The sequence below is a fragment of the Protomyctophum parallelum genome, assembly GCF_964188405.1.
Source record: "Protomyctophum parallelum genome assembly, chromosome: 8".
Taxonomy (NCBI): domain Eukaryota; kingdom Metazoa; phylum Chordata; class Actinopteri; order Myctophiformes; family Myctophidae; genus Protomyctophum; species Protomyctophum parallelum.
The window spans coordinates 53672231-53684695 of record NC_139703.1 but is presented as its reverse complement, the minus strand read 5'-3'; the positions used below and the strand labels follow the sequence as shown (position 1 = coordinate 53684695).

Here is a 12465-nt window from a genome sequence, read left to right as displayed (position 1 = left end):
ATCAGCCTCCTTTAGGGGTTTCATTACTCCAGCTATCAGCCTCCTTTAGGGGTTTCATTACTCCAGTTATCAGCCTCCTTCAGGGGTTTCATTACTCCATCTATCAGCCTCCTTTAGGGGTTTCATTACTCCATCTATCAGCCTCCTTTAGGGGTTTCATTACTCCAGTTATCAGCCTCCTTTAGGGGTTTCATTATTCCAGCTATCAGCCTCCTTTAGGGGTTTCATTACTCCAGCTATCAGCCTCCTTTAGGGGTTTCATTACTCCATCTATCAGCCTCCTTTAGGGGTTTCATTACTCCAGTTATCAGCCTCCTTTAGGGGTTTCATTACTCCAGTTATCAGCCTCCTTTAGGGGTTTCATTACTCCAGTTATCAGCCTCCTTTAGGGGTTTCATTACTCCAGTTATCAGCCTCCTTTAGGGGTTTCATTACTCCAGCTATCAGCCTCCTTTAGGGGTTTCATTACTCCAGCTATCAGCCTCCTTTAGGGGTTTCATTACTCCAGATATCAGCCTCCTTTCAGGGGTTTCATTGCTCCATCTATCAGCCTCCTTTAGGGGTTTCATTACTCCAGCTATCAGCCTCCTTTAGGGGTTTCATTACTCCAGCTATCAGCCTCCTTTAGGGGTTTCATTACTCCAGCTATCAGCCTCCTTTAGGGGTTTCATTACTCCAGCTATCAGCCTCCTTTAGGGGTTTCATTACTCCATCTATCAGCCTCCTTTAGGGGTTTCATTACTCCAGTTATCAGCCTCCTTTAGGGGTTTCATTACTCCATCTATCAGCCTCCTTTAGGGGTTTCATTACTCCAGCTATCAGCCTCCTTTAGGGGTTTCATTACTCCAGCTATCAGCCTCCTTTAGGGGTTTCATTACTCCAGCTATCAGCCTCCTTTAGGGGTTTCATTACTCCATCTATCAGCCTCCTTTAGGGGTTTCATTACTCCAGTTATCAGCCTCCTTTAGGGGTTTCATTACTCCAGCTATCAGCCTCCTTTAGGGGTTTCATTACTCCAGCTATCAGCCTCCTTTAGGGGTTTCATTACTCCAGCTATCAGCCTCCTTTAGGGGTTTCATTACTCCAGCTATCAGCCTCCTTTAGGGGTTTCATTACTCCAGCTATCAGCCTCCTTTAGGGGTTTCATTACTCCAGCTATCAGCCTCCTTTAGGGGTTTCATTACTCCAGCTATCAGCCTCCTTTAGGGGTTTCATTACTCCAGCTATCAGCCTCCTTTAGGGGTTTCATTACTCCAGCTATCAGCCTCCTTTAGGGGTTTCATTACTCCAGCTATCAGCCTCCTTTAGGGGTTTCATTACTCCAGCTATCAGCCTCCTTTAGGGGTTTCATTACTCCAGCTATCAGCCTCCTTTAGGGGTTTCATTACTCCAGCTATCAGCCTCCTTTAGGGGTTTCATTACTCCAGCTATCAGCCTCCTTTAGGGGTTTCATTACTCCATCTATCAGCCTCCTTTAGGGGTTTCATTACTCCAGTTATCAGCCTCCTTTAGGGGTTTCATTACTCCAGCTATCAGCCTCCTTTAGGGGTTTCATTACTCCAGCTATCAGCCTCCTTTAGGGGTTTCATTACTCCAGCTATCAGCCTCCTTCAGGGGTTTCATTACTCCAGTTATCAGCCTCCTTTAGGGGTTTCATTACTCCAGCTATCAGCCTCCTTTAGGGGTTTCATTACTCCACCTATCAGCCTCCTTTAGGGGTTTAATTACTCCAGCTATCAGCCTCCTTTAGGGGTTTCATTACTCCAGTTATCAGCCTCCTTTAGGGGTTTCATTACTCCAGCTATCAGCCTCCTTTAGGGGTTTCATTACTCCAGTTATCAGCCTCCTTTAGGGGTTTCATTACTCCAGCTATCAGCCTCCTTTAGGGGTTTCATTACTCCATCTATCAGCCTCCTTTAGGGGTTTCATTACTCCAGTTATCAGCCTCCTTTAGGGGTTTCATTACTCCAGCTATCACCCTCCTTTAGGGGTTTCATTACTCCATCTATCAGCCTCCTTTAGGGGTTTCATTACTCCAGCTATCAGCCTCCTTTAGGGGTTTCATTACTCCATCTATCAGCCTCCTTCATGGGTTTCATTACTCCATCTATCAGCCTCCTTTAGGGGTTTCATTACTCCAGCTATCAGCCTCCTTCAGGGGTTTCATTACTCCATCTATCAGCCTCCTTTAGGGGTTTCATTACTCCAGTTATCAGCCTCCTTTCAGGGGTTTCATTACTCCAGTTATCAGCCTCCTTTAGGGGTTTCATTACTCCAGTTATCAGCCTCCTTTAGGGGTTTCATTACTCCAGCTATCAGCCTCCTTTAGGGGTTTCATTACTCCAGCTATCAGCCTCCTTTACGGGTTTCATTACTCCAGCTATCAGCCTCCTTTAGGGGTTTCATTACTCCAGCTATCAGCCTCCTTTAGGGGTTTCATTACTCCAGCTATCAGCCTCCTTTAGGGGTTTCATTACTCCAGCTATCAGCCTCCTTTAGGGGTTTCATTACTCCAGCTATCAGCCTCCTTTAGGGGTTTCATTACTCCATCTATCAGCCTCCTTTAGGGGTTTCATTACTCCAGTTATCAGCCTCCTTTAGGGGTTTCATTACTCCAGCTATCAGCCTCCTTTAGGGGTTTCATTACTCCAGCTATCAGCCTCCTTTAGGGGTTTCATTACTCCAGCTATCAGCCTCCTTTAGGGGTTTCATTACTCCAGCTATCAGCCTCCTTTAGGGGTTTCATTACTCCAGCTATCAGCCTCCTTTAGGGGTTTCATTACTCCAGCTATCAGCCTCCTTTAGGGGTTTCATTACTCCAGCTATCAGCCTCCTTTAGGGGTTTCATTACTCCAGCTATCAGCCTCCTTTAGGGGTTTCATTACTCCAGCTATCAGCCTCCTTTAGGGGTTTCATTACTCCAGCTATCAGCCTCCTTTAGGGGTTTCATTACTCCAGCTATCAGCCTCCTTTAGGGGTTTCATTACTCCAGCTATCAGCCTCCTTTAGGGGTTTCATTACTCCAGCTATCAGCCTCCTTTAGGGGTTTCATTACTCCAGCTATCAGCCTCCTTTAGGGGTTTCATTACTCCATCTATCAGCCTCCTTTAGGGGTTTCATTACTCCAGTTATCAGCCTCCTTTAGGGGTTTCATTACTCCAGCTATCAGCCTCCTTTAGGGGTTTCATTACTCCAGCTATCAGCCTCCTTTAGGGGTTTCATTACTCCAGCTATCAGCCTCCTTCAGGGGTTTCATTACTCCAGTTATCAGCCTCCTTTAGGGGTTTCATTACTCCAGCTATCAGCCTCCTTTAGGGGTTTCATTACTCCACCTATCAGCCTCCTTTAGGGGTTTAATTACTCCAGCTATCAGCCTCCTTTAGGGGTTTCATTACTCCAGTTATCAGCCTCCTTTAGGGGTTTCATTACTCCAGCTATCAGCCTCCTTTAGGGGTTTCATTACTCCAGTTATCAGCCTCCTTTAGGGGTTTCATTACTCCAGCTATCAGCCTCCTTTAGGGGTTTCATTACTCCATCTATCAGCCTCCTTTAGGGGTTTCATTACTCCAGTTATCAGCCTCCTTTAGGGGTTTCATTACTCCAGCTATCACCCTCCTTTAGGGGTTTCATTACTCCATCTATCAGCCTCCTTTAGGGGTTTCATTACTCCAGCTATCAGCCTCCTTTAGGGGTTTCATTACTCCATCTATCAGCCTCCTTCATGGGTTTCATTACTCCATCTATCAGCCTCCTTTAGGGGTTTCATTACTCCAGCTATCAGCCTCCTTCAGGGGTTTCATTACTCCATCTATCAGCCTCCTTTAGGGGTTTCATTACTCCAGTTATCAGCCTCCTTTCAGGGGTTTCATTACTCCAGTTATCAGCCTCCTTTAGGGGTTTCATTACTCCAGTTATCAGCCTCCTTTAGGGGTTTCATTACTCCAGCTATCAGCCTCCTTTAGGGGTTTCATTACTCCAGCTATCAGCCTCCTTTACGGGTTTCATTACTCCAGCTATCAGCCTCCTTTAGGGGTTTCATTACTCCAGCTATCAGCCTCCTTTAGGGGTTTCATTACTCCAGCTATCAGCCTCCTTTAGGGGTTTCATTACTCCAGCTATCAGCCTCCTTTAGGGGTTTCATTACTCCAGCTATCAGCCTCCTTTAGGGGTTTCATTACTCCATCTATCAGCCTCCTTTAGGGGTTTCATTACTCCAGCTATCAGCCTCCTTTAGGGGTTTCATTACTCCAGTTATCAGCCTCCTTTAGGGGTTTCATTATTCCAGCTATCAGCCTCCTTTAGGGGTTTCATTACTCCAGTTATCAGCCTCCTTTAGGGGTTTCATTACTCCAGTTATCAGCCTCCTTTAGGGGTTTCATTACTCCAGCTATCAGCCTCCTTTAGGGGTTTCATTACTCCAGCTATCAGCCTCCTTTAGGGGTTTCATTACTCCATCTATCAGCCTCCTTTAGGGGTTTCATTACTCCAGCTATCAGCCTCCTTTCAGGGGTTTCATTACTCCAGCTATCAGCCTCCTTTCAGGGGTTGCCTAAATTCAGAAGGCACGTAAATTACATTCTTGTAATTGCATATAACATACCAGCCATTTCAATAGTGAAGCAGTTGATCTTAAATGTTAGGGATTACAATATTGTCTTGCTCAGGGACACTGCTATGGCTTGGACAAAAAGAATGGATATAATTCGTGTGTGTGTGTGTGTGTGTGTGTGTGTGTGTGTGTTTGTGTCTCGTGTGTGAAAAGTGGACAGAATTAATGCGTGCCTGCGTGCGTGTGTGTTTGTGTGTTTGTGTCTCGTGTGTTAAAAGCGGACAGAATTAATGCGTGCCTGCGTGTGTGCGTGTGTGTTTGTGTTTGTGTCTCGTGTGTGAAAAGTGGACAGAATTAATGCGTGCGTGCGGTTAGAGAGAGAGAGAGCGTACGAGAGAGCACTGTACTGTGCGTGCTACTGTAAGTCTGCTGTGCTTCAGACGAGTTGACAGCTCTCACTGACAGCTGCCTGCTGAGATTCTGCTGTAAGTTCATTCTACTGTAAGTCTGCAGTGCTTCAGACGAGTTGACAGCTCTCACTGACAGCTGCCTGCTGACATTCCTGGAGTGCCAGAACAGAGACTAGAGGTCCGGATCGAGGCCTATATATAATACAGCCACTCGTTGACCCGGCTAGCCGCCGTTGAAGGGTTCGGGCTTTGAAGGCGTCCGCCGCTGCGTCTGCGTTTCTCTTTTCTTTGTGTTGCCGTCCGTCCGGCCGGCCCGGGTTCCTCGACCTTCAGACGGGAGGAGCCAGGAGGACCATGGCTGACATTAGCTACAACCACCAGGAGCAGAAGACCAAGCTGGACAGACACACCAAAGAGATAGACCTCATCAACAGGGACCCCCAGCAGATCAATCAGGATGCACTGAAGGTAAGGTACAGAGCGCACGCTTCTTCTCTAAACTTCTTATTTATCCCATTCTGACCTGAGATCAGATTCATGCGAGGTTTTCCACTGGACACACACTGGGTCTGATTAAACCCATTCTGACCTGAGATCAGATTCATGCGAGGTTTTCCACCGGACACACACTGGGTCTGATTAAACCCATTCTGACCTGAGATCAGATTCATGCGAGGTTTTCCACTGGACACACACTGGGTCTGATTAAACCCATTCTGACCTGAGATCAGATTCTAAAAAAATGTCAGTCGTTATTCGATTTTTCAAAAAATAGCAGACCTACAAGCTCGTAGCGCGCCACTCGGTGGCGCGCTACGAGCTTGTAGATCTGCTATTTTTCAATAGCTAAAGCACGACACGATGCTTACACCAAAATGGGTTCCCGTTCAGAATGGGTTCATTCAAGGACCGCCATAACAATAAGTGTGTAAAAATGGAACCAAATGGACCCATGGGGGTCAGAGTTACAGACAGTATAATGGTGCATACTTTGTTTCCTCATAACAATACTTTAGCTGGACCCAGTGGACCCATAATAACAGCCTATTCATACTCCTCCAGTTGTAGGTGAGGAGGTGACCACCAAAACGGTGCTTTATTAGTTTCTCTGTCAGCTCAACCTTTTTCATGTCAAGAGACTCCCATAATTATATCTGATGTGTTTCTGGGTGAGCTGTGCAGCGATTATTACCACCGCTGGGTGAGCTGTGCAGCGATTATTACCACCGCTGTTTGACGTCATGTTCTAGTTTTCGATGGTAATACATTTCACCTAAAACTGGAGTCTGAATAGGCCTTAAGCCATTCTGACCGGGCACCCATTTTGGTGTCAGCATCATGTCATGCTTTAGCTATTGAAAAATAGCAGATCTACAAGCTCGTATCGTGCCACCGAGTGGCGCGATACGAGCTTGTAGGTCTGCTATTTTTTAAACTGGAGTCTGAATAGGCCTTAATCAGACCAGTGTGTGTCCAGTGGAAACCTCGTATGAATCTGATCTCAGGTCAGAATGGGTTAACTCTATGACTGGACCCCGGACCCTAGATTGACAACCACAAGTGTTCTTTTTTCTTCTTCCTTGATGTTGCTCTGGTCCTATTATGAATGCTCCCAGAAATAGCTAATAGCATGACTACCTCTGCTAGCTATTTCTGAATGAGGGTGTGGCAAAATATTATATTTACACATCAAGTATCAGCTTCACATATGACACCTATGACTACACACACACACACACACACACACACACACACACACACGCACGCACACACACACACACGCACACACGCACACGCACACGCACACATTGGTATATTTTACCCAATGTAAAATATTCCATAAAAGATATTTCTCATCAACATATATTGAAGTACATACTGCAGCAATACATCATGGTAACTTGAACTACTCTTCTTTAATATTTCATCATGACTTTTCACAGAAAAACTAAAAAAATGGTTTCATGGGGGGACCTATCATGGGGGGGGTGGGGGGCAAAATCGCTGAAAAACCGGCATATTATATTTTAAATTTTCCTAAAAAAAGAGAAATAAAATGGTAAATGGTGCATTTATATAACGCCTTTATCCAAGGCGCTTTACAGAGATTGTGCATTACATTCACCCATTCACACACACATTCATACACCGATGGCAGCGGAAACCATGCAAGGCACCAACTAGCACATCGGGAGCAATTAGGGGTTCAGTGTCTTTGCTCAAGGACACTTCGACAGTAACTCTGAGGGAGCCCACAGGGTTCGAACTGGCCACCGCCGCCCGAAATAAAGTTGGGAACTTCTCCTTTGGTCCACCTATTCCTAAGACATGTGAGATTGGTCCTTTCTTTCCTTCTTTCTTTATTCCTTCACAAAAGCTGACAGAATATTTCATATTTGACGTTTTTTTTCCCTTTTTCTCCTCTAAGTGTTTCGGATTTGTTGATAACATAATGCATTGAATACACCACAATTCAACTGTATAGGACCACAATGGAAAGTAGTCCCCAGGAATGTATTGTGTTAAACCCATTCTGACCTGAGATCAGATTCATACGAGGTTTCCACTGGACACACACTGGTCTGATTAAAATGTGAGATGCCAAGGACGTCACAGACAGTGTAACACTTTTAACACTTTTGGAAAACCAGATCCCCCTACTGTTAAAGGTTTTATGACATTCATTTTCATTTATTTTTCTTTTTCTTTTTTCTTTTAGGTTTTATGACCTCAATTACACCCAAAAAACCTGAACTTTGAACATTCAGTGGATTTTCTGTGGTCTGAAGTTTTCTTTGGGGTTTTTTGGGCCTTTTGAGCTACAATGAAAACAGGCAACACAGTAAAAACAGTGACATCTGCTGGAAAAATCCGGCAAATCAGAGCACCTGTTTGAGCCAGAAAACCACCAGATCACAGAAAATCTACTGAATGTTAAAAGTTCATGTTTTTTGGGTGCAATTGAGATTAGAAAACCTAAAAGAAACCCAAGAACAATTCCAAAACCTTTTTTTTTATGTCACAATCCCTTTAACTACTGTATAAAGGAGAGCATGTTTGAGGAGAGGATACATTGGGATTTGAACCTCAGGCAGAGCCTACTGTCAACCCAGTTATGGTCCTACTGTATCTAGTCAGTTCAGTATAGAATAGATTATACATTTATACATATACATTTCAGCTGATGCTAACTTCATCCAAGGGAAAACACTGAGGTGTGGGGAAAGAAAGAAAATAAAAACAAATATATCGAGTTGATGCTTTCACCAAATATTTACGCAATGATAATTTTGCCTATAAATAAGACTTAATAATAATAATAATAATAATAAAACTTTATTTGTATAGCACCTTTCATGACATAAAATGCAGCTCAAAGTGCTTTACAGAACAATGGAGAAAAAAAGAAAAGCAAGGCAACGACATTAAAAAACAAGCAGTAATGCAATACAGTGAGGACATGAATAACAGAAAATAAAAGATCAATTAAAAGCAATGTTGTAGAAGTGGGTCTTGAGCTGAGCTTTAAAAATGCGCCATTACAAAAATCGTAGAGAGTGTCATCATACTATCATTATAAATATTGCCTAAATAGTTTCCTAATGAATCCTAATCACATCATTGTGACGTCAGACATTATTGACACCCCTATATGCTGTACATTAAACATCCCTTACCTTCGTCAGGCAGCCTCTGTAGACATTTTTAAAGCTCAGCTCAAGACCCACTTCTACAACATTGCTTTTACGTGATCTTTTATTTATTTGCTATTCACGTCCTCACTGTATTGTATTACTGCTTGTTGTTTAATGTCGTTGCCTTATTTTATCTGTTCTTATCTTTGTACCACTGCCTTCTCCTGATTTGACACTGCATTATTGTCCTATTGTTTTAAACTGCATGCCTGTTTTAATGCTGTTTTGTTTTGCTTTTGTTTTTATTGTTTTTTCTGCTCTGTAAAGCACTTTGAACTACATTTATGTATGAAAGGTGCTATATAAATAAAGTTTATTATTACCTTGCCTTTTGCCTACAGGTTGACTTTGAGGACGTGATCGCAGAGCCCGAGGGCACGCACAGCATGGACGGGGTGTGGAAGGCCAGCTTCACCACCTTCACCGTGTCAAAGTACTGGTGCTACCGCGCGCTGACCGCCGCCTTCGGCGTGCCGCTGGCGCTGCTCTGGGGCTTCCTGTTCGCCTGCCTGTCGTTCTGCCACGTGTGGGCCGTCGTGCCGTGCATCAAGAGCTGCCTGATCCAGTCCCTGTGCCTGAGTCGCATCTACGCGCTGGCCGTGCACACCTTCTGCGAGCCGCTCTTTGAGGCCCTGGGGAAGACCTGCAGCAACGTGAGAGTGACGCTGCGCAAGGAGGTGTGAATGTCCTCCTCTCTGACCACGAGGAACTAGATCCATTCAAGAACCTTATATTACGCCTGATGTAGTTAACCCAATCTGACCTCAGATCAGATTCATACGAGGTTTCCCACTGGACACACACTGGTCTGATTAACCCCATTCTGAGTAGGCGGAAACTGTGCGTCGGTGTGCGATCGATGGTCCTATAATGAGCATTAGCCAGGACCAATTGTGTGACGATATGGTTGACAATGGGTGTGAGATGCCACTTATTTAGTGAATAACAATGTATTTTTAACCAGTTGTAGTTTGGTCTATGTATTGAGAAATGTATAGGCCTAGTGGTGGGGTACTGCAGAGGTATATAGGCCTCTACATTATAATGTCTAGGCCTCTACATTATAATGTAGAGGCCTCTACATTATAATGTAGAGGCCTAGTGGTGGGGTACTGCAGAGGTATATAGGCCTCTACATTATAATGTAGAGGCCTAGTGGTGGGGTACTGCAGAGGTATATAGGCCTATACATTATAATGTCTAGGCCTAGTGGTGGGGTACTGCAGAGGTATATAGGCCTATACATTATAATGTATAGGCCTAGTGGTTGGGTACTGCAGAGGTATATAGGCCTATACATTATAATGTCTAGGCCTAGTGGTGGGGTACTGCAGAGGTATATAGGCCTATACATTATAATGTCTAGGCCTAGTGGTGGGGTACTGCAGAGGTATAGAGGCCTATACATTATAATGTATAGTGGGGTACTGCAGAGGTATATAGGCCTATACATTATAATGTCTAGGCCTAGAGGTGGGGTACTGCAGAGGTATAGAGGCCTCTACATTATAATGTAGAGGCCTAGTGGTGGGGTACTGCAGAGGTATATAGGCCTATACATTATAATGTAGAGGCCTAGTGGTGGGGTACTGCAGAGGTATATAGGCCTATACATTATAATGTATAGGCCTAGTGGTGGGGTACTGCAGAGGTATATAGGCCTATACATTATAATGTAGAGGCCTAGTGGTGGGGTACTGCAGAGGTATATAGGCCTATACATTATAATGTCTAGGCCTAGTGGTGGGGTACTGCAGAGGTATATAGGCCTATACATTATAATGTATAGGCCTAGAGGTGGGGTACTGCAGAGGTATATAGGCCTCTACATTATAATGTATAGGCCTATACATTATAATGTCTAGGCCTAGTGGTGGGGTACTGCAGAGGTATATAGGCCTATACATTATAATGTATAGGCCTAGTGGTGGGGTACTGCAGAGGTATATAGGCCTCTACATTATAATGTAGAGGCCTAGTGGTGGGGTACTGCAGAGGTATAGAGGCCTATACATTATAATGTAGAGGCCTAGTGGTGGGGTACTGCAGAGGTATATAGGCCTCTACATTATAATGTAGAGGCCTAGTGGTGGGGTACTGCAGAGGTATAGAGGCCTATACATTATAATGTATAGGCCTAGTGGTGGGGTACTGCAGAGGTATATAGGCCTATACATTATAATGTATAGGCCTAGTGGTGGGGTACTGCAGAGGTATATAGGCCTATACATTATAATGTATAGGCCTAGTGGTGGGGTACTGCAGAGGTATATAGGCCTATACATTATAATGTATAGGCCTAGTGGTGGGGTACTGCAGAGGTATATAGGCCTCTACATTATAATGTAGAGGCCTCTACATTATAATGTCTAGGCCTAGTGGTGGGGTACTGCAGAGGTATATAGGCCTATACATTATAATGTATAGGCCTCTACATTATAATGTCTAGGCCTAGTGGTGGGGTACTGCAGAGGTATATAGGCCTCTACATTATAATGTATAGGCCTAGAGGTGGGGTACTGCAGAGGTATATAGGCCTATACATTATAATGTATAGGCCTCTACATTATAATGTAGAGGCCTAGAGGTGGGGTACTGCAGAGGTATATAGGCCTATACATTATAATGTATAGGCCTCTACATTATAATGTAGAGGCCTAGTGGTGGGGTACTGCAGAGGTATATAGGCCTCTACATTATAATGTAGAGGCCTAGTGGTGGGGTACTGCAGAGGTATATAGGCCTATACATTATAATGTATAGGCCTCTACATTATAATGTATAGGCCTCTACATTATAATGTATAGGCCTATACATTATAATGTATAGGCCTCTACATTATAATGTATAGGCCTAGTGGTGGGGTACTGCAGAGGTATATAGGCCTATACATTATAATGTATAGGCCTCTACATTATAATGTATAGGCCTCTACATTATAATGTATAGGCCTATACATTATAATGTATAGGCCTATACATTATAATGTATAGGCCTATACATTATAATGTATAGGCCTATACATTATAATGTCTAGGCCTAGTGGTGGGGTACTGCAGAGGTATATAGGCCTATTGCATGAAGATCAAATCACGATGCATCCTCTGCCCAAACTTGGTCTCTTTTCTAGGTCAAAGGTATAGTTTCTGGTGCTCACGTGGAGGACATAAAAGTTATGGATTCCTCCTATGAGGCCATTTCATATTTGATCCTCGTTGGCGGCGTGGAGTCCAGTGTGTTGGGTGTCAAAAGTAGACACACTTGTGAGCTTGTAGATCTGCTATTTTCAGTGAGCAACACCATCAAATAACAGACCATGAATCAAGCATTAGGCTGCACACACAGTATACTTTATGAGTGGATTAATTTAATTATTTTTGCTCTTTTTGCACTCTCTCTCTTTCTTTAATGTTTTTTACGGTTTTATTATGGTTAATTATTGTTATAAATATTAGCCTACCTTGCTGCTGCATTGTCTGAAGGAAGCTAAATAAAATCTTATCTGTCCTGTATACACAAGATGTAACAATAAAGCACAACCTTGAACCTTGAACTCTTTTTGCAATATTTACACATTTTGGCAATATTGATCGTTATTATACGTTCTTTCAAGTGTATAGGCTACTCTCGTTAATTGTTTGTTTTATAGCTATATATCTCTCTCTCCTTCGTAATATGTGCGTTAGAATGTCAACAATAAGCAGCACGCGGCTATATAATCAAAGCGAACGATGCTCGACTTTACAATGCCAGCCAGTGGCAGTGGGCATATAGCCTATACACCACGAATGATCCACGATAGCACATGGCT

General features: G+C 43.7%; 1 protein-coding gene and 1 long non-coding RNA gene across 2 annotated transcripts; both read left to right on the top strand.

Annotated features, from left to right (window-relative positions):
- The first annotated feature begins 5025 nt into the window (after window positions 1–5025).
- On the top strand, window positions 5026–9704 carry LOC310862631 (caveolin-3-like). The gene is made up of 2 exons (XM_083770625.1): window positions 5026–5427; window positions 8996–9704. Exons 1-2 carry the CDS (start codon window positions 5314–5316, stop codon window positions 9335–9337), a joined length of 456 nt encoding a protein of 151 aa, XP_083626751.1. The 5' UTR covers window positions 5026–5313; the 3' UTR covers window positions 9338–9704.
- A 64-nt stretch (window positions 9705–9768) lies between these two features.
- Window positions 9769–12207, top strand: LOC310862632. Its single transcript, XR_014569590.1, has 2 exons — window positions 9769–10089; window positions 11716–12207. It is a non-coding gene; the product is annotated as an uncharacterized lncRNA (long non-coding RNA).
- Window positions 12208–12465: the final 258 nt, after the last annotated feature.